Source organism: Heliangelus exortis, chromosome 1, assembly GCF_036169615.1.
Source record: "Heliangelus exortis chromosome 1, bHelExo1.hap1, whole genome shotgun sequence".
Classification (NCBI taxonomy): domain Eukaryota; kingdom Metazoa; phylum Chordata; class Aves; order Apodiformes; family Trochilidae; genus Heliangelus; species Heliangelus exortis.
In genome coordinates this window covers 121,401,104-121,423,114 of record NC_092422.1, presented here as the reverse complement: position 1 = coordinate 121,423,114, position 22,011 = coordinate 121,401,104, and the positions used below count along the sequence as shown (strand labels likewise).

Here is a 22,011-nt window from a genome sequence, read left to right as displayed (position 1 = left end):
CACCTTGTGTGGATCGTTGTGCCTGTATGTCTTGGGCTGTGTTCTGACTGGATCAGTAGAAGTTGGTTTGAAAGATGGGATGGCTTGACCAGCAGTGGAGAGAAAGGGGAACTCTTAAGTCTCACAAAAGACCTGTGTTAATCACACAAATGGCCACCACATGCTGGAGACCGCCAGGATGTGTCGGTGCTGCTCCTGCCCACTTGGGTGCATGAAGGTTGGATAGAGCTCTAGGGCTACTGTGAAGCTGCCAGAACCACAGCTGGGTCTCAGAACCAGGCAGCAGAGGTTTGGGAAGTGGGCCCAAGTGTTGTTCTAGCTGTACAGTGTCCTGCAGCCTCCCTGCCCTGCCTGGCTGCAGGCCTGACCCACCCAGCCACAGCAGCAGGGGTGTGATTTGGGAGGCAGGAGCTTCTGATCTTTGTCCCACCAGCTCCTCAGGAGAGAGCTGTCGAGCGTTTGTCCTTCTGTCTTGGTGCACCTTTTTAAACTCATACCTTGGTAATCGTGCAATGAGACACCAAGATCAGGAGCTGTAAATGTAGCAACATTTGTCTGAGAGTCTGTCTGAGAGTCTGTCCTCCTGCTTGTGCAGCTGCAGAAGCAGAGCAGGTACTGGAAGCACAAACAGATGCTGGTTTCCAGGAGGGACCAAATGTCAATCCTGTGCCTCCAAATGGTCGCATGTGGCTGAAGAGCTGCCCCTGGGCACAGAGGGACCCAAGCATGGAGCAAGTGGCACAGCTATTGCTGAGGCCCCCCCATTCCCACCTGGTGCTCCTGCCCTGGCCCCTTCCCTTCTTCCCAGCTGGTTGTCAGGGTGGGGCTTTGGGCCCTTCTCCTCCAGCAGGGATGGACCTGGGACCCTGGGACATCCCCATCTCCAGCTGGAGCCGTGTTCTGGGCTCTGTGTTCAGGGGCCTTTGCAGCACGGCTGCTGTGCCAGCTGACAGCCATGGTCACTCCAGCTCTGTCCACTTCCCAAGGGCTGCCTCAGCAGCTGGAGACAAAGTCAGACAGCGTGTGCCTTGCCCATCCCCTGTGTCCCCCTCGCCCCAAACAGCTGCTGCCAAACCAGGGAGCTGCTGCCAGGGGTTGATCTGCTACACGCTCCCCACCCCTCCAAGCCCCACACAGTCTGAGTTCCCACCCGCCTTGCGAGCTGTGATCAATGGGCTGCTTTGGTCTGTATGTATCTTTTTAGTTGCGCTTTTGCAATTTTGTATTCCTACAATTGCTCAGTTTTGTATTGCTACAATTGCTCCCTCAAAAAGGAGGGATTCTAAGTTCAAGATACTTTGGAAGTGCAGCAGGTCCTCAGGACTCCTCCAAACCCTTTGGTGACCACTCACCTGTTACTGTTTGATACCGAAGACAAATAATTAGCAGATGATACAATCTCTGCAGAGGCTGATTACAGGTTTTGCACTTCACCACTGCAGCAGTGCCTGACCGTGGGCAGTGAAGAATGTACGTGCCGATGAAAGATGTTAAGAAAGAACTACATCTCTGCTTTTTATGTAGATGCAACACCAGTAGCTCTGGCTCTGTCCACCTGGTTAACTACAAGGGAGTGAGTCAGTGTCTCATTGTTAGGCCAGGACTGGCAATGTGAGCAGTCATCCCTCCTTTCCTCCGAGGGAGACACTGCAGGACAGAGGGAAATGACAAAGGGTTGCCATTCAGGTTCCCCATGTCTGTGTTAGTTCTTCCACCTTACTCAGTTTTACTGAACACCTTGCTCATTGGCAATGGATAGATAGAAGATACAGCTACAGATATAAAAATAGTTAGAATGTCTGCCAAGGGTTTTTTTCATCTCGCTGACCAGCAGGACATAATCTCTGACTTGAAGTGAGGTCTACAGATAACATAATGGGAATCTGGAAAGTATCTTTCCTTTCCTTAGATCTGCAAAGATCCGTGCTGTATCTGATGGTATTTTAGCTGACTAGATGATCCCAGCAAGTAGCATAGATTTCCAGAAAAAGTTGAGGACATAGCATTCTGCACTGCACTTTATCTCAAGCCCGCCTGTGTGTTTGATTTGCATGCAAACTTAAAGATGCTTTTTATAGTTCAATCCAATTCTTCTTCCACAGCCAATGGTGTTCTTCTGTTGTCATCAAAGTAAGAACAAAGCCCATCTTCATCAGTGATTTCTCAGAAGAAATTATACCATTTGCAGGCCTTATTCACCTTTCTTGTCTCTGTGCTGATTCTCCACTCATCTAATCTGATTTCTCTGACCATCTGTTAACCACATCAGCTGGGGCCAGAACTCCCTCAAAGCTATCAGTTTTGCCAGACATTAGGCTAGAAGTCCATACTGGGGTTAAACTGCAAGAGCTTTCACAGAAATGTGTACTGGATTAACTTAACTGTCTTTTTATCAGGTCTTACCACTGGGTCAAGTGTGATTGCAGACCAGACCTTAGTTTTAAATAAGCTCAGAACAAAGTCCTTAGTGGTTTCACCTGAGAGAAGTTTCGGTGGCAGGAGGCCTTTCCTTATGCAACTTGCTTGCTCCAGTCATGGTATGATTAGAGCTGTCAAGGAAATGTCCAGTGTTCATGGTCCCGTTCTTCCTTCTGATGGCACCTGCTCCAAGCTTCTGGCAGGTCTGGTAGAAGCAACTGAGTAACACTGGAGATTTCTCAACCCTCTCTGGGTCTTCTTGATGTGAGAGCTATGGAGGTGGGGCATTCATGCTTTTGCAGGCTTTGGTAGAATTCCCTCTAGACTGATAATTTCCCCTTCTGACAGACATTTTGTGTGTTTTAGAAAAGCAAACACAGATGACAGTTCAAAGAGCAGGTAGAGCCACTACCAGGTCTTATCTGGGTTCCATCCTAGCTTGGATGGCAGGGGTCACTGGATGGTTGGGACTGGGACACACTGGGGTGGCAAACTCACCATGTGAGTGTTGTGGCCATGGCAAGGAATGCTGAGCCTGCCAGGACAACACTGCTGGGATGCAAGATGGGCCTTGTTGGGTGACCATACAGGTGCAGCCTCCTGAAGGGGAGAGCTCTGGCTGCTGTGGTGAGCTGCAGATCGTTAGCATGAGTGGAGGCAACTGAACTCCATGCTGGTGGAATAAAACCAGCTAATGCTCCTGGATAAGCTGAATGATGTGACCTAGATTTGGTGTCAGCTCTGCTGCAACCAAGGTGGTTGGGTTGGAGATCTGCAGAGGTCTCTTCCCATCTACATCTTTCTGCCATGTATGAAGAAAGAGAGGCCTGCCATGGAAAGTTTGAGCTGAGTCTGAAGGTATTTTGAAGCTCTGAGCCTAGAAATGAATGCTCTTTGCACCTTACAGCTGTCACCTCCTCATTTCCCCCTTAGCCATATGATCCCCTCCACCAAGCCTCTTTGGTCTTTCACACCAGTTTTAAGACAAAGCGTGAAACAAGACAAGCATAATCAAAACCATTGCCAAACCCAGCTACTGCTGGTCTGAGAGGAAAACCCTCCTTGCTTTCAGGAAAGTCCATAATCACCCTGTCATATTAGCTTTGAAAAAAATGTGGAAATTAATGACTTCTCTCTCCCACCACATCCTCTGGGATCAGGGGCTTCTTTAGGCTCTCTGGTTACCAGACAGACACATTGCTTAGCTGCTTCCCATATGCCATATGGAAAACTGAGACAATTTGCCTTTCCAGATCCTTAAGAAGCCTGTGTACTTTTTCCTCCCACCCTTATTTCAAGAGCAGAGTCAAAGATGGACATACTGATGGCTGATCCAGTGTTTTCTCAGGGAAAAATTCTATTGTTTATGTGTGTGGCCTCAGGCTGGGGACATACTGCAGATGGACAGGATTACTGGAACACTGTGTGTCAGTGGATGGGATTGGGGTTTGTCTCCTGGTAAGCTTTTAGGGTTTTAGTGAAACATCAACAGTCACGGGGGTGAGGACCCACACAAGACGGCTTATGGGCCAAGAGTGGTGCCATCAGATACAGCCTATAGGAAGCATTTTCTATCAGACCCAGAAGAGGGTATTTTCCCATCTCAGCTGGAGGTATCAGCACAACAGGTAGATCCTATAGATCCTTAGCTGAGTTTCAGAGAACTGGAATATCAGAGCAGACAAGCTTCACCTTGTCAGATGTACCTGTGCAGGCAGACTATGACAGACGACTAGGAAATATGCTGCAAATCTCCCATTAAAGAGGATAGAAGAGCACACAATGTGTAGGTGATGCAGGTGGTATCTAGTAGATGCTGTCATCAAGGGGCTGTAGGAGCCACATATTCTTCGGAACTCCAGCATTTTTAATAATGACAGTTTTTATTCCCAGTCTCCACCATGTGCCTTAAATATTTTTTCTCATCAAGACCAACATTTTCAACATCCTAATGGTGCTCAAGATACTTTATTTTCAGTTTAATCCACAAAATACTGTTAGGTGTTTGGGCACATCCTGGAATGAAGAATCTTGTCCCTAAGCCCAGAATGTTACAGAATCTTCATACATCCGAGGTGGAAGATGATTGCATTATTTTAGGATGTATTTACTAGGCTGCATAATTTCTAATGAAAATTCCTTAATCCCTTCTGTCAGAAGTGCTTGTGCTGAGAAAGAGCATGACTCTGGGAGACTACCCAGCACAAACGAATGTAGCTCAAAACTGGTATCTCTTTCAGCTTGGAGGATGCACTTTATATTGCTTATCTTGATCCTCTCAAACGCATTTATTACTGAGAGAGTCATCACTAGAATACTTGAAGCGTAAATCTATAGCTTTCCTGCCTGAAGGGCCCCCTGGTGGCACCAAACTTGAAATGTCTCTAAATACTTGGCTGAAAGATTGCGAGCAGTGGTCATCCGAGCATCACGCCTGGCACAGAGCATGCTGTGGACTGTCTCTCAGAGTGGAGAAACCAGGAATGGCTCTGATCACACTGATGGTGTTTTAAGAGGCCTAACTCAAACCTGGAAAACCTGGAGAGGTTCCTGTGTGGTCTATCAGCATCAGGCTTGTCTTGGCTGAAAGTCCACAGGGTGACTGGAGCACATGAAGGTTGCTTTCTAGCTTCCAGGAGAAACAATTTTTTGCCTCAAGAGCCCGAGGCAGATTTAGGGGACCTTCCCTAGAAAGGCACATGTACATTCACAGCACTTACAGTCTTGTCAGCTGTAGCTGATTCTGGACCTGTTACCAGTAGCATTCCCTTCCTCATTGGATCCCAGAGATAGAGTCCCAGAGCTGGACTGTCCCCACTTAGGGGCCTGTTTTCCTCACTCTCCACAGCTCCAGTTGCTTATCTGTACTGGATGCCTAAAAGCAGAACCAGAACTTGAGATCACTGCAGCTTTCTGGAGAACCTGTTTTAGTGTGGTCAGTTGCAGAATTTTCTTGGGGAACCAAACTACTGTGTTTATCTGTCAGGTCTGCAAGTCCCCAGGCAACCACAACAAGTGCCCTAAGTATCTTAAAATCTGTCAGTGCTGCACTGTCACCTGGGGTAAGGACACTGTTTGGATAGTTCACTTTTCCTAAAGCCACGTACAGACTTCATCCAGTCATTCAGAATGTAATTCCACGTAACAATAATGGCATTTTAAAAGTTCTGTGTTTTCTACTCCTCAGAGCAGTTTCTCATTCACTCAGTTGTGCTAGGGCAGCTGCCTGTAGGAATCTGCCATGGAAATAATTAGAGTTATTCCCTATTCTTATTACACAGCGACTTTTTCTTCTCCTCCTCCTTTTCAAACTAATGTTTGCATTGCTCTGGTCTACAGCCCCTCGAAGGGCTATATTAGCACAAATTGTGCATGAGAGGTTGGGCTGAGTACGTAGCCACGGGCAGTCATTCCCAGTGATGCTGAGACCAGACAGCAAATCTAGAAATGTGTTTCTTGGATCAGTTGTGAAAGCAGCTGGAAGGTGCAGTGTCACCCTCAAGCAGCTGGGAAGCTTTCTAGGTCATATTTTGATCCTCACTGAGCATGCCCCATCACTTCAAGGAGTTATATCCACCCCAAACGTGATATTTTTTTACAGATCAGGGCAGGAAATGCTGTTAATCTTGGTTGTTTGGTTTTTTTTTTTCTTTTGAATAACCACTCTTGATACAGCATTTTGAGTGTAGCCTCCTTTTCCATTATTAAGGCTTCTGAACTTTACCTTGGCTCATGACTGGACCATTCTGTCCACATTTCATCTTCTATACAAGCTGATCTGGTCTTGCAGTTTAGACAGGGGGCACAAAAGATACTTGAGATTACCAGTCTTTCAGAGTGACTTTAATTTTGACTTCATAAGCAGCACACAGAAGAAAATTCTAGTAATAATTAAGAAAAACCAACAACATGAAAAAAACAGAAACCTTCTTATCTCCTTCAAGTCTGGAACAAGTGAGCCCTCTGACCACCTGTGGCTAGGGAAAAACCAGCAGGTCCCTGCTAAACTCAGGGGAAAGTCCCCACACCCACGTGCCAGCACCACCCCAGTTCACTTGAGTCCAGGAGCCTTTTCCTTCTTTTTCCCAGTGGATTATGTGCCCCCAGCTCAGCAGTCATGCTCCTTTGCTGTTTCTCAGCCCTTCACTGGAGTTTTCTTGCAGAGCAAGACCAACTGGTGTTTTTCCTGAACCTTAAAAAAGAGCCCATATGTTGTCTTATGGAAGCTCTCAAGTCAGGGCTGTGAGTAAGGGAAAAACCAGGGGAAATATTAACAGTGTTTATTCTCATTATGGTGATTGGCTGCCTTGGTTTCTTCGTTTCTGCAGAGAGCCCCGTGTCCTAGGGCTACACAAGAGGCTGCCATCGACCATTTTTCACGTCATCAGTTTACCAGTGGTGAAGAAGTCACCATAAGAGTTCTTCCCATGTCAGAGTCTTGATGTGAAAAACGTGTGCCCCATTTCCAGCCAGATTTTGGTTTTAATTTTGAGCCATTGATCATCCTCTGGTGGAGCAGAGATCCTGCCTCTATTTCACATCTCCTCATGGAGAGAAAATATCAAAAACATATTGTGAATTTAAGAGAATAAAAATGTTTGTACCAATGGTCTCTCTAGTCTGGTGCTCTGGAGTGGCTGATACAAGTTCCCTAAGGAAAGGCACTGAGAGAGAGAGAAAGCAACCTACAGAAATTTCCTGTAAACAAGAGCTAAGAACATTGCAAGCTAGCAGGCATACTCAGTCCATCGTATTCAAAAGACAATAAGGAACTGATCCTCCACAAATCACCTTATCCCTATTTGAACTCTTTTATGTTTATTGTCTCCACAACATTCTCTAACGATATAAATATAAATTATAAATAATATAAATATAATAAATATTATAATAAAATATTTGCATATAAAATATGGTCTTTGTGACATGAAAAATTAATTTCATTTTGTTTGCAGTAAAACTGCTGTCTGAGCTTAACACTGCTTCCTTTGGATTAGGCAAATAGATAAAACACTTCAAGCTTTTCACAGTCAAAAGCAAGATGTCCAGGCCTCAAGTTCTTTTTTTTTTTTTTTTTAACTACTCTTCATGGACGTGTTCCACTAGCTTGTGCTGCAGACACAGGTAACACAATCTGCTCACTCTTTGAGATCATCATGTATCTCCCTCCCTGGAGTCTTGTCTTCCCAGGAGACCATAATCTGTTCTGGAACTGTGATCCTCATACTTTGTTCCTCAACATAAAACCTTATGTTTCAGTTCTAAGTGTGATTTTACCAGCGGTCTTAGGAGGCAATTGTTTCTCACTAACCTTGCCAAATATGTGCAACATGCCAGGAGAGACAGTCACACCTGCAGAGAGATAAAGCCATCCTAACCACATATTGGCACTGTAAGATGGCCATGGACATCAGAGAGCAGTTGGATGTTGAACAAATAATATGGCAGCCTAGCACTAGAAGCCTCTCAGAGTCTGAATTCCTAGAATGCTTTCATTTTATCAGCAAAGGGTCTGAAATATTTACACAGGACACAAAAGTATTAGCTGCTTTATCTTTCACTTTCAAGCACACTGAGCAGCTAGAGAGGGTACTTTTGCTTTTTGTAGCTTTCTGACAAGCTGACAGACAAGCCTCTCGCAGTGGAGGCAATGCTGCTCAGCATGGCCTGATCACTGCCTGGAGAACAAGCACTGACATCTGCAAACAGAAACGTCTTAGAACCAGAAAAAAATTTACAAAAAGCATCAAACAAAAAAAAAATTAGCTTCAACCCATGTTTTCCCCATGTGGCCTTAATTGCAGGCCAGCGACCAGCTCTTGGCAGAGCTTACTAACATTTAATTCCTGGATCTCCATCTTGATAACACAGATCTCTCCCAGCCCTCATCATGACATGGGAGGTCCCACCCCTTCTTGGGAATTATAAAGCCCCTTTACACAGAAATACAGTTCCATCTCTTTGCTTCCAGCCTCCTGAGAGTAAATAAGAGTCACCCCTGACACACACAAAAAAAGGCCGGTTGTATGTGACATTAATAGCAGGCAGTCATCCTCCAGCATGGTCAGAATGGGGGTACCTCCAGAGCCAGCAGATCTCCTCACAGTGCTGAAAGCTAGACGAATGCTGGATTTTATTAGCAAGAACATAGCAAGCAGTGATTAATCCTGTCCTCATGACTCATGAAAAGCCACATTTGCAGCACTGTGGGACCTAGAAATGCTGGAGCAAGTCCAGCAAAGGGCCCGAAGATGGCTGTGGGGTGGAGGACATGATGGGGACATGAGCACCTCAAAGAGTCTGCACTAATCAGAAGATTATGTCTAGCTTCAGACTTGATGCTGCAAGTACCAAACACAAGGGGTGTTTGTTCAGCCTGAAGAAGAGGGGGAAGCTAACTAAGTGCCTGCTGCTACTCAGAGGGTATTGAGAAGAGATAGAGAGACACTCTCTTTGCCTCATGTAGGCACAGAGGAAGCGCAGAAGACAAGGAGCAAAGGTGGAAGCAGACGAACTTCCTATGGGACACAAGGGAAATCTTCTCCTGTAAGGGAGTTTTTGCAGTGTTTTGCAGTTTTCATAGAGGCTGGAGAATGTTCAGGTTTGGAGATTCTTGGCATCTTCTTGCTAAGCCCTGAGCACTGCAGTCTAGTTTGAGAGTCATACTGCTGAGACCAGAGGGATGGCATGGAGACCCCAGAGGTCTCTTTCCACATGAATCTTCCTGTGATGCTGTGACTAACAAGTGGGTTTATTTGATTTTGCATTTTTTCCTAGCGGGGCAGTAGAAACTACCTTACAAAATGATGCAAGCTGCTACCTGCCACGAAGTGCCAAACGGAGAAAAAGTTGAAAAAAACAGCTCAGCTGCCACCACACTCTGAATTTCAGTCTGTCACACAGTCATGTTAATCCATTCATAGCATTGCAGAAAAGGGCAATCCCATCTTCCCTTTCATCTCTCCTGCTGCCTCTCAGTTAACACCGATGAGCATCAGAGAATTGATCCAGCTGAAAACTAAACTATAATGAAATAAACCCATTTTGATTTACAATGAGCCTTTTCATTTTAAAAGTACACCACCTTCCTCCCTTGCAATTTTTGCTCAAAGCAAAGTGAGATCACCAAATCAGAGACTATTCTCTTCAGAAGTGTTCTGCAGCACTACTGTTCCATTCCTTGCTGTGCCATTGTCCACATGGACCTTCCCAGGGATTGCATTCTTCTGCAAAAGATTTCTCATAGCATTGCATGCTCCTTTACTTATTCTCTATTTTTTTTATGTATCTGTCTTTCCCACAAAGTGGGAAATAATATATTCTTTACTTGATAAGCATTTTTCTGTAGTCTCCAGAGCTCCAGTATACATAAACTGTGGGCTTATGTTCTCCTGCCATCATGCACCATGAAAATACAGCACACAGAATCATAAATCATAGAATGCATTGGATTGGAAGGGACTTTTAAAGGTCATCCAGTCCAAACCCCAGACCTTCAGTGAGCAAGGACATCTTTAACTAGATCATGTTACTCAGAGCCCCATCAAGCCTGACCTTGAATGTTTCCATGGATGGGGCCTCCACCACCTCCCCAGGCAACCTGTTCCAACATTTTGCCACCTTCCTTCCTAACATCCAGTCTAAATCCACCTTGATCTAGTTTAAGACCATTGCCCCTCATCCTATCACTACATGCCCTTATAAACACTCTCTCCACAGCTTTCTTGCAGGCCCTGGTCAGATACTGGAAGGCCACTTTAAGGTCTCCCTGGAGCCTTCTCTTCTCCAGACTGAACAACCCCAACTTCAGCCTGCCTTTGTAGCAGAGGTGCCCCAACCCTCGGATCATTTTTGTGGCCCTCCTCTGGACCTGCTCTGATAGATCCTTGCCCTTGTGTTGAGGGCTCCAGAGCTGGACACTGTACTCCAGGTGAGGACTCACCAGAGCAGAGGAGCAGAATCACCTCTCTTGATCTGCTGGCCATGCTTCTTTCGATGCTACTCAGGATGTGATTGGCCCTCTGGGGTGCAAGTGCACATTATTGGCTCATCTCCAGCTTTTCATGCTGCTGCCAAGAGTAAGACATAGAGAGGATTTGAGCCCCATAAGCTTGAGGCATGTCCTTCGTTGCAAGTTTTTCTTCAAGGAAAGAATTGTCAGCTGAGAGTTACAGCAGAAATGGGGATTTGAATCTTGCATATCTCCATCAGCATATCTCTTGCTTGGCACCCAGTACACCCCTGATATTCCCCCAGGTCAGCTGCTGGAAGGTATCACACCTACAGACACAACCCACATCTGTTGGGGTGATCCCCCAGGCCAAAAGGCTCTCAGGAAATTCTGCCTGCAAAACTGTCAAGAGACTGGAAAACCAGAGAAACCACACCTAAGGAGGTGCTTGTGTCTAATCCAGTGGGGGAATCTGGGTGCCCTGGTTTCACTACGTATCCAGTCTCATCCTCCTAGCTTGTCCTGACACCACTCTTACCACGAGTCTTGGTGCTGACAGCTCTTTCAGAGGGGTTTCTTTCTGGTCATTTCTTCCTGTTGTCGCTCACTTTCTGGATTACTTCTGATGTCCCGCAGTTTTCTGTCATTCAGCTCCACTGCTGGCATCGCAGCTTCCAGCCCTCTGGGGCCCAAGGAGCCTGAAGAAGATTGGACTCTTTCTAGCTACCCCTGGAAGAACAGACTAATTTTGAGAGCTCCACTCTCAGGCCAAAGTTCAGCTCCTATCAGAACCCTCCTCATCTCCTTTCAGTCCACACCTGATTCAACTCAATCTTTTATCACCATTCTGCTACTGCTCCAGTCACCCAGTGATGTGTGGCACTTCAGGTCAGTGCCAGGCTCTTTTACCTCAGCCTCAGGACACTGTAACTGAGAGCTTTCTCTTCATAGCTGGCAGCCTTCTCCCAAGCCCCGCACACACTGGACTCCTGGGTACTTCTTAACTCTTGAAAAAACTCCTTGCAGCTCTGGGTTGTTTGGTGTGGTATTGTATATTTTCCTACTGAATTAAAATCATGGCATGAACACTGCAATGAGATGTGACCTAGCTTGCTGCATGGATTTTAATTGATCCACCTCACCCTCTCTGCTGCAAAACACAGAGGCTGCAGCATCAAAGACATCCTGTGGCATCAAAGACCTCTTTCAACTAGATATTGACCAAGGTACTGATACCCATCCCCATCTCCACAGGCAACTGTGGGTGTCCAAAGAGGATCTTGCAGCATCCCATCTCATCCCTGGGAAGGATCTGGAGGCCCTGCAAAAGAAAGCAGTTACACACTTCTCTCCAGCTAATGCTGGCCAGATACAAGATGCTAACTGCCAAATATGGCCATGAATGCTGCAGATTCTCTTCGGTGATTAAATAACCGGGTTTTTATAGCAGAAATGCAGCCCACAGTTTCAGTCAGTGCCCCGACTGTTGTTCCTGACTTTCTAATTCAGGTTTCTCTGGGATATTCAGCTATCTGCTGAGGACTGTCAAAAAAAGGTTGCTTGCCTTTTAGAACCGGAAAGAAAGAGGCTGCAGATTTGTCCAAAGACTCTACTATAAAGCTTTGCTTTCCTAAAAGTGTTCCCATGGGATCCTGGGAAGCAGGCCACTGCTGGAGTCTCCTCAGCTCCACATCAGAGACCTGTGGTGATCCAGGCACTGCCCATCCAGCAAATCTTCTAAAAACGACCTTTTCAAATGAGCCTCTCGATAAATGTCAGGCAGACAGATAGCCTTGCCTCTCCTAGCACTTCTGCAGAGGCACATTTCAGTTTTGCCCATATCTACAGAGATGTGAACTTTCTCTTTTGATAATCCTCTTCTTGCCACCCCTCTTGGGAATCTGTCACCTCATATAAATGGGTCCCTACTCCAAGACTGCTCTCTGATTCCTGGCATACCCTGGCTCTGGGATGATAATAGGTTGCTTTCAGGCATCGCAGAGGAACAGAAGTCCATAACAATCACTTCCTCTTGTGAGAAAGGAAGCCTGTTTGGTACTCACCCTGGACTTGGAGAAGCTGAGTAATTTCATATACAGAATGAATATCAAGTTGGTGCCTTGGCAGAAACCATCATGGCACTTTGTGCTGGAAGACTGGCTTGCATCCTTCTACCTCAGGGATGATATTTTGATGCATTTCCATGTCATGCATCTCACACATAGCCTTGCCAACCTGCAGATGCTGGCTTTTTCTGGTTCAAGGTTCTGCTGCTTGGCTCCTCTGCAGCCACAAGGTGCTGACTTAGGAACCAGTGCATCTATCCTGAGCACCCAGATAAGAGCAGTTCTGTGGCTTCCCCTTTGGAGCTCAGCTTAGATCTCTTTTAGCTCCCCTGTCAGTGTCAGAAGTCCCAGGAAATCCTATTGCCCTTACAGGTGCCTGTCAAGTACCAACCTGCCAAGCAGGCTTTGCTCACACTGCATCCCCTGCCAGACCTTCCTTGTTGCCTCCCCAAGTGTGGCTGCTTTCTCTTCCCAGTCCCTTGCCACAAAGTTGTTAATTAACTCTTATTAGTAAGTAGCTTCTTGTTGCTTATGTTTGCTCTAGCTCTGGGCAAACAGCAATCAGGATGTTTTACATGAGGTCCTCTGAGTGAGCAGTCAATTTCAGGAACACTCAGACTAGCTGACCTCAAGTTGCATGGCTAATAACCCAGTCTTCAAGTCACAGTGCGATTTCTCAGTTCAGCTGAAGCTTGAAAATTAATTATAGAGCACCTCAAAAAGTCTGCACTAATCAGAAGATTATGTCTAGCTTCAGACTTGATGCTGCAAGTACCAAAGCACGAGTGGAATCTCTCAGAGAAAAACATCGTGTCACAGAAATCTGGAAACACAATGGAAAACTCCTTCATCAAGACTTACTCAATACTGCAAAATAGTGCTTTCTACTCCTGTTTTTCTTGTTTAGTGTATTTTGCACCTATAAGACGTGCTGAGAGAGAGAAGAAAAGTAATCTATTAAGGCTGTGGGCAAGGTGACTGCTGTGGGTAAGTCAGGAACCTTACTGAAGCTAAGTAATGTCATGGATAATTCTGTATCCTTGTCCTGGACTGCTCCTGTTGTCATCTGCTTCTCATTCCCCATGGCTCTGCTAGAGTCCAACAGATCTCTGTCAACACCTCTGCCCAGGTGACCCGCATAAGAGGTTCTGAGAAGTTTCCCCCACACTGCTCTTGCTCCGGTCACTGTTATTTCTGCATCGGGGTCCTGTTCTGGGAGATGACGAAAATGCCATTCAAGGGAGTCAGCATTTAAAATGGGTCATTAGAGAGAGACGTCATAGGTGTCTTTGCTAAAGATAGCCTGGTGCTGAGTAAAACAGTGCCTCCAAAACCTTCATTTCATGACATGCTCACTCAGCATAATGATCCATTGGCCCCAAACACTCCCTAGACCCAGGCAGCTCCTGTCACTTTCCTGGGCTCTCCATTAGGCCCTCATGATTGTCCCTTGGGAAGTGAGAATGAGTCTCTGTCCTTTGCTGGTTCTTACAAGAAAGCAGCATTTCCTAGGGCATGGACACAGTAAGAGTGGTTTGGGGAAAAAGATGGAAGCAGTGCCAGGACACCAAAGCTGAGAGTGCAGGGCTGATCATGATAGATGGGACAGCAGTGGTCTCGGTGTCCTCTGGGGAAAGGCAAGGAAGGGAGAGCAGACAAGGCTGAGTGGTGGAGCAGTACATATCTCCCTACCACAGTTACATCTCCCTTCTCTCTCTCTGGTCTTCACCCACACACTCACCCCATTCTTTCAGTGCTGATTCAGAGGAAAGAGAGGTTAACGCTTTCTGCTTGGACAGGGCATAACAAACTGTTTTTCTTGAACAGGAGGAAAAAACACCTCTTGCCAACCACCGCAGGTTCTCCTCTATCCTATCTCCTCTCTTTACCTATTATGTGATCCCTTAGACTGTATAAGACAGAGGGCACGAAGACTGACCACAAAAGCAGTACCCAGGTGACATCAAGGTGCACATGGTTTAATCAGGTTCTCTTACACTGATCCCACTCACCGTATAAGATAGAGGACACGAAGACTCGCCACAAAAGCAGTACCCAGGTGACATCAAGGTGCACATGGTTTAACCAGGTTCTCTTACACTGATCCCACTCCCCAAGAGACTCAAGAGCCATGTGTGGTAAGAGATGAGAGCCATGACCACAACAGGGAGCTGCTGAAGGAAGGCATACCACTTGCTCTCTTTTATCCTTTACCTTCACCACCCAGCTGAGGAAGACTAGAGAGTGAGCAAGGATCCTTTCACAATGAAGAAGTGACCTCTCTGCATCATCTCCCTTCTCTTACCTCCAGGAAAAGCCCCAGCCCTTGGGGCACGAGCTGGTGAGGGGCTCAGGTGTCTGACACCCATCATGAAGAGTTGATGAGGTGTGAAAGGATAGGAAAGTCAGTAGGCTGCTGGAAAGTGTGAGTCACAACAATGGGGGCTCTCTGAGGCAAAAGGGTCCCCAGGATGAGGCACGCAGATGGAAATGTATTACTCCATGAAAAGCTCAGCAGTTACACAGGAGTTGAGTTGAGCTCCAGTGCATGAGCTTAGATGGGTTTCCCTCAGCACTGCTGGAAGAAGAGAGTCCCTTGCTCACATTCCTCATAGTGCCAAAGGCATGAAGCCTCTCTTCTCCATGCTGGTTGCTTTTCCTGGCTGCTCCTCTCTGTCTCCTCAGACCACCTCAGCTTTGTCTCATGTTGCCCCAGGACTCTGAACTGGTGGTTCATGTGTGCCCTGTCTGGAGCTCACCATAGACCCTTTCCTCATGTTTACTGTGAAATGGCCTGTGTGACAAAGGCAAAAAGTCAGCACATTTAAATGATTAAAGATGGGAAAAAAACCCAAACAAACCAACAGCAAAGGCCTAACAACCACAAAGAACATCAGAAAAAAGACCAACATGTTCTCAAAAGCCCTGAAAAAATTAGAAAGAAGCTGCAAGAGGCGGAAACATCAAACCAAAAAAGGTAAGAGATGAAAGAAAAACATGAAGGGCACTTGCTGGGAAGTGTCTTCTACACTTTTTCCATTGCCTGTGTAGAAGCGAAATTCATAAGAAAAACAACAGCGACCCAAAGAATTTCCACTAAAAGATGCTTAGAGCTGTGTCTCTGGTCCCTCCCTCCTCTCTCTCACTGGCTTCAGCCCTGCCTTCACGTGCCCCAGACTGGCACTGATTTCTTGGTCGTGACGCATCTCCTTAGTGATATGAGGAAATTAGCTGCCCACCTGCAATATAAGGACATCCTGGGAAATGCTTTGATCAGAGAGACAGCATGACAGCAAGCATGTCGAGCTGACCCTCTCCTTGGTTCATCTACCCACCCTAACACCTTCATTGCCCATGCTTCATTTTTGCTGATCTCTTCAAGCTTCTGACCAGATCGAGCACGGACCCAAGTGGAAAGAAGCAGCCTCTCACCTCCCCTGGATGTCACCATGAGGCCAGTGTCCCTGGTGCTCTTCCTCACTTTTACTCTGCTGGCTTTCAATGGTAAGAGGAGCTGAACTTATTAGGGAGGGTAGAGGAGCTTGTTAAGCTGAGTCTGAGTGTTACTTGATCCTTGACAGGTCTGGAAGGCAAAATTTGTGCCCTTCAGACCCCACCAAAGGTGACCAGATATTGCTCGCTGCTCCATGAGTCCCACCCTTTCCTCAGCCCTCCATCTTATTGCAGATGGCCATATACTCCCTGGAGCAGCAGAGGATAAAAGCAGGGAGAAGAAAGTGTGGGCCACAGCAGGGAGTTCAGCTGTGCTGCCTTGCTACCTGGGCCCCAAGAAGATGTGGAAGAGCTGGAAACATCTGCCTGACAAGACATCCGTGCAATGGAAGCGGCATGGGAGAAGGTACTTCAGGGTACAGGAGAGACCTGCATCCTGGGATGGCATCCTGGTGGGAGGCATTTTGAGCCCACTTTTTCCTTCCCCACACTCCCTCCTTCCTGCTCCCCTCCCACCCTTGATCTCACCTTTGTGCCTCTGGCACAAGCTGCTGACTTGTCCCTCTCCCAGTGCCCACCAGGAACCACACATGGTGTTGGAGGTGGGGTACTCGGGCCTCCGGAAGACAGCGCTGCACATGAGGCCCCGGGTGTCAGTCCAGGACTCTGCCTTACGGGATGGAAATTTCTCCCTGCAAATCGATCCCGTCCGGAGCGAGGATGCCGGGCTGTATGAAGCCCAGGTCACATACAACACAGGGGTCCAGAGCTGCCAGGTGGAGCTGGGGGTAATCACAGGTAGGAGAAGACAGAGACCTCAAAGAATGTTGATTTTAGCTCTGGGGAGGTGGTAAGCATGGGACAGGGTGGAGATTCTGTGTACAAGCAGCAGCCCTCCAAAAATGCTCAGCTTCCTGCTGTCTGCTCTCAGCCCTGGGGAGAGGACTGCCTGAGGGACAAAGCTAGGGCAGAAGGGGAATGAAGGGATATTTCCCTCCATGATCTTAGCTTCACCTTCCTCCCCCTCTTTCTTTTTCTTGCAGTAACTCTCAGCCCACCCAGCCCTGTGGTAGAGAATGAGCCACTCTTGTTGAGCTGTAACTCGAGTCACCAGGTCAGCCTTGTGGAGACACGCTGGTTCCACAATGGGCGCCTGGTGCCCACCTCTGGGACCTTCTTCTCCTTGAATGGAGCTCTGTCCATCCTCCGTCCAGCCATGAGTGATGAGGGCTCCTGGAGCTGCCAGCTCAGATACTCTGATAACGTGATTGTTTCTGCCACATACAACCTGCAAATTCTAGGTGAGCTCTTCTTCGGTGTTGCTACTCCAGCATCTCCAAGTTGCTCCCTTTGATGTGACTGCCCAGCCCCAGAGGCTCCAGATTCCCAGCTCCCACTCTCCCATCACTTCCTAGGCCAGCCGACTCTCTGCAGAGTTCTTTTCAGTTGTCATCTCAAATTGTCCTCTCTCTCTCTCAGGTTTTGATGGCCCAACCAACAGTGTGGTCTATGCTGCATCTGGCTCTGCAGCTGATCTACCATGCACCTTGAATTACTTTCCCAGTGCCTTTGGGATCAACATGGTGAGAGCCCACTGGAGCCACCTGGCAGGAGGTCACTTGCAAGTCTGGGGAATCTCACAGAATCTGAGCAGCAGAAGCTTCCCCCATCACCTCCCTGCAGTGGGGCCAGGTGATGCGGGGCAGTACCACTGCACCATCTCTGTTGGCAGCAAGACAATCAGCAGGGTCGTGACTCTGGCAGTGGTTACAGGTGAGAGGAGAGACAGGAGAGAGGAGAGGGAGGTGCATCACACCTCTGGGGATCACTTTACTTTCAGTAAAGCTCCCTTCACATCAGTGCAGTGAGAGTGGGTTGCTACAGTTCATATGTTCTCAACCCAGAGTGGAAAAGAAGGTGTCTATTCAGGGCACTGCACTGCACTGGACTCTGCTGAAAGGAGGGGTGTTCCTGAGTAACTTGGTTGTTCTTCTTGCAGCCTGAAGAAGATAACCAAAACAAACTAGAGGAAGTAATGAAGGAGGGGTGTATTAGAAGAAGGTGGGATGGGGACCTGCCTGTAGTCTTTCCTGAGGGTAGTTCTTTCCTTTTTCTGCAGTCACCCCAAGCATCCAAGGACCAGTTTCTGAGGGGTCCCGCTTGCTGCTTATCTGCAGCCTCACACACCTCTGGGGACATGAACGTTTCCAGTGGAGGCATCTCCACTCAGCCCCTGCTGACAGCAAGCTGGCTGCAGTCACTTCCCACAACCTGCAGGGCCACAGGCCCCAGATGAGCCCAACCTTGGAAATACCCCGAGTGTCACAAAAAGATACAGGCACGTGGGAATGCAGTGTATACGGCCCGGAAGGCAGACTGGGAGCAGTGGAGTATGGGCTGCAGATCACGGGTACTGTGTCCTGTGGACCTGTAACTGTTTCCTTCCTTTTGCCCTATCTTATTCCCTGGTGTCCTTTCCTCTCTCAGCCTCACCCCTATTCCTTCTCCCCTTTGACTGCTTGGATCTTGTAGTCATCCTGTCTTAGCTTTCATCAGTTCCTCCTCCTTCTCCTTCCTCTCCCTTGCATCCTGTTTCAGTTTGCCTCTCTTTGTGCAGTCCCAGCCTTGCCCCAGTGCAAAATCAGCTTTTATCTTCTTCCTAATTGTGGTTTCTCCTCATAGGTGCCCAGGTCTCCAGCCCTCCCACCATCTTCAGTGGGCAGGTTATTTTTGGGCTCACACTCACTCTCTTCCTCTTGCTCATGGTCTGTGTTCTGGCTCTGGCCCTACAAAGAAGGGTAAGTGTCTGTACACCCTATTTCTGTTAGTTTCCCTGCACGTTATCCCTTATTTGGCCTTCCCTGGGTACCCTAGAGAGAGCAGTGACATGTCTCAGAGACAGAGCAGCCAGAGGAAGAATGGGGCTCGGGTAGCCTGCTGAGGGTGTCATGGACACACGGTGAAAGCTGTATCCTGGGAATTGGCAGGTCTGGCTAACCACGGTATTCATCTGGGGGCAGGTCAGATACTTCAGAGAAGGAGTAAATCCTCCCAGGAGACAATCACAGCACAGCCTTGAAAAGCTTCTTGTTTATTCTCCCAGAGATCGAGCCATGCTGTAATACAGGGAGGTTAATTTCCAGGCTTTTGTAGGTGTCCTCTCTTTTATTCCTTAGCTGGATGGTTTGATGTAACAGAGACTCCTGCTCCATCTAAATGCCTGCTGGTCCCCAGATGTGTATCTTAATGCAGATCTGTTGTTGCTGGCTCAGCCCTCATACTTCAGCTGTCTGCTTCTGACAACTTACTGCCTTATGTTTGCTCAGCTTGTTCCAGTATCTCATCTTCTGAAAACTCTGCCTTGCTTTTACCATCCCAAAAGACTAGGTTAGGACTGATCACTCCCCAGCATACCACTGGAAAAAACTGTTCAACCAAGTCAAACCATTTCTCTGCAGCTTTCATACCGTTTCTCTGGAAATTATTTTAATAGCAAATTCTTCTTTTGAAGTTTCCCTTTGCTGTCAAGGCACACCTTTCACAAATAGCTGTGATGTAGTTGGCTTCTACTTAGCTTCTTGGAAAGGGCCCCCAGTGAATATCCTCTTTCAGTGCAGAAGGGGCTGGGAGCTCAGAGTGATCTCAGGTTGGGAGAGCTTGCCCTGGCTAAGGAGATGAGTGACTTCCACCTGCCTTGAGCTGAAGATGAAGGAGGTGTGACAGCATTCATGCAGTTTCTTAGCAAATTCTAGTGAGACTGAAGACAGGCAGCAAGATGGGCATTTGAAAAGAACGGCTGTGGGTACCGCTTGTGCCTCGTTCTTCATCTTCAGTCCTTAAGCAGCACTGATGGTAAAGGATAATCTGGGGCAAAAGTCTACGTTTCTGGGGAACTCTCTAAATTGTACATGTCCAGGAGATGAAGATCAGAACCACCCTTTCTGTCCTAGAACCGTGGATAAATAACCTTTGACAGCACAACTGTAAAGCCTCAGCTATCAGGAAACATGATACCTGAGTGTCCATCTCTATTACCTTAAACAGCTTAAATCCAGCCAGGGTATTTACAGCCTCAGAGAATTTGTATATTCCCCCATAGCCTTACTTTGCTGAGTAAACAAAGCTCCTCTGCTGCAGCACATATCCTCTATTCACAGATGGTCCTCCTGCCCTTCTCTTCTGCACAGTCTCCCTGGAGGGCTCATCCTTTGTCAGAGTGCAGATGAGGTGCCTTGAGCAAAGAGATTGACTCTTCTCTTGTTCTCTTCCTCTCTCTGCTGGCTTTCTCTGATATTACATTTGCTCTTCTTGCATGGGTTGAACACTGGATGCTCACCGGAATATTCTTGCTGGGCTATTGTCTATATATTAGGAATTCCTGTTTCAATCTGCTGAGCCCACCAAAGTGTGATTGATGCTGTTGCATTTCATTCACCCTGTCATTCAGTTTACTGCTCCATTCTCATAAAATGTCTGGGTCTCAGGTGATACTTTCAGACTGCTTCTTCCAACTGTGGCTCCTTGTCTTTATCATAACTTGTAAGCATTTTCACAAACTCTGTGCCATTAATGATTGGTGCCACAACCGATCTTTGAAGAGTTGTGCTTGTAATTTCTCTGCAGCCTGGCAGAAACTTGCCAACAAAATCCCAGTCCCTTCCTCTCATCTGAGATCACACTTCCCATTCTCTTTTTTAACTAAACTAATCTTTTCAGTTGTATTTATTACCTGTGTGTCTTCAAGTACTTTACCATGATCAGAAGCCCTGAGTCTTATATCTTTTCTGTTGTTTAGAAAGTAATTTGTTTAAGCAAGACCTGAAAGTGGTTCTTTCTTTAATTTTTTTTACCTTATTTTTCACGCATCTTCATGCCTTTAATTATTCTCTCTGAAAAGGTATTGTAACATCTGGCATACCTTTGGACCTGATGATGGCCTGACCCCTAAACAGATCATTCTTTGCTCTTTCTTAAATGCATGCTGTCTTTGTTACTCCTTATGGCCATGACACCACAGAGAATGGTACTGAGCCAGTCTTCCCCAGAAGAAGCTGCATGTCTCAGAGAGTGGGACCCTGGGGCTCTTCCCTGGCTCTAGGAGGGAATAGAAGCCTCATGATGGCAAGCAGTAGGACCACGTTTTCTATGGCAAGGAGAAAAACAGACTTGTGCCAGTCTGTGTTCCTTCCATGCCTGATGTTGCCCCCTTCTTCCCTTTCAGGCACGATCTCCTGCCTTTCCAGCACTTGAAGGATTGGTCGCAGTCACTGTGCCAAAGAAGAAGGAGATGGAGGAGAACCAGAAAGAAGAGACCCAGCAAACTGCGTGCTGACGGGAGCAGGGACACTGGGGTCAGTCTGCATGGAGGGACGAACCTCTGTGTGCCACACTGTAGAGAGATGGGCACCATGCAGGCCTCTCAGGAGGGTCTAGGGATGGCATGAACACAGCAGGAAGCCATGGGAGCTCTGTACCTGCAGATGGGTTGGAAGCTGAGTACCAGGGCAAGATGAGACTCTCTGCTGCAGTAAGATGGCAGGCAGCACAGCCTCTTTGGGGCTACTGGAAATATTTGAGCCACTAGATATTGTCTGCTTCAGGGGCACTTCTCTCTCTTCATGGACCCTCTCTCAGCCTTTCACTGGCAGGGTAGTTCAGTGCAAGAGATGGATGGAACCCAGCTTCCCTGCAGCCCAAAAGTGTTTTCTGCCCCCCTGCCCAGTTTCTTCTCCCTCTCCTCACACTGCCTTGCTCTTGTGCTTATTCAGTGCCAGAAGGGACCCCTCAGAGGCCTGCAGATGTTGTCCATTTTGAGCAATTAATTTTAGAACCTAAAATAAATCTGTCTGGAAAAAAAAAAAAAATGCTGGCCCCTGTGTGTGCTTCTGGAGGATTATACCTATTGGCAGTGCCAGGAACTTCCGCCTGTGTGAAGCAGCTCCTAGGGACTTTGCTACCTTTTCTTTCTCCTTCAGTTCTGTTTTACTGAAATTATCTGTTTATTTCTGACATTTTGGTGGTGGGAAAAGGGAAATTAAATGCTACTCGTTAAGAAAAAATCACAGATTCAGTATCTCCATTTTGTTTTTTCCCACCCCCTTGTCCAGCTGCCTCTGTTTCTTC

General features: G+C 47.2%; 1 protein-coding gene across 1 annotated transcript; it reads left to right on the top strand.

Annotated features, from left to right (window-relative positions):
• The first annotated feature begins 15,640 nt into the window (after window positions 1-15,640).
• LAG3 (lymphocyte activating 3) lies at window positions 15,641-21,497 on the top strand. The gene is made up of 8 exons (XM_071763460.1): window positions 15,641-15,939; window positions 16,123-16,294; window positions 16,460-16,686; window positions 16,932-17,189; window positions 17,368-17,661; window positions 18,008-18,298; window positions 18,571-18,686; window positions 21,110-21,497. The coding sequence occupies exons 1-8, from the start codon at window positions 15,885-15,887 to the stop codon at window positions 21,218-21,220; spliced, it is 1,524 nt and encodes a 507-aa protein (XP_071619561.1). The 5' UTR covers window positions 15,641-15,884; the 3' UTR covers window positions 21,221-21,497.
• Window positions 21,498-22,011: the final 514 nt, after the last annotated feature.

Coding starts and splice junctions, on each gene's coding strand:
- LAG3 (XM_071763460.1), top strand. CDS start 15,885: ATGAGGCCAGTGTCCCTGGTGCTCTTCCTCACTTTTACTCTGCTGGCT. Junction 17,190..17,367: donor ATACAACCTGCAAATTCTAG/GTGAGCTCTTCT, acceptor TCTCTCTCTCAG/GTTTTGATGGCCCAACCAAC. Junction 18,299..18,570: donor GTATGGGCTGCAGATCACGG/GTACTGTGTCCT, acceptor TTCTCCTCATAG/GTGCCCAGGTCTCCAGCCCT.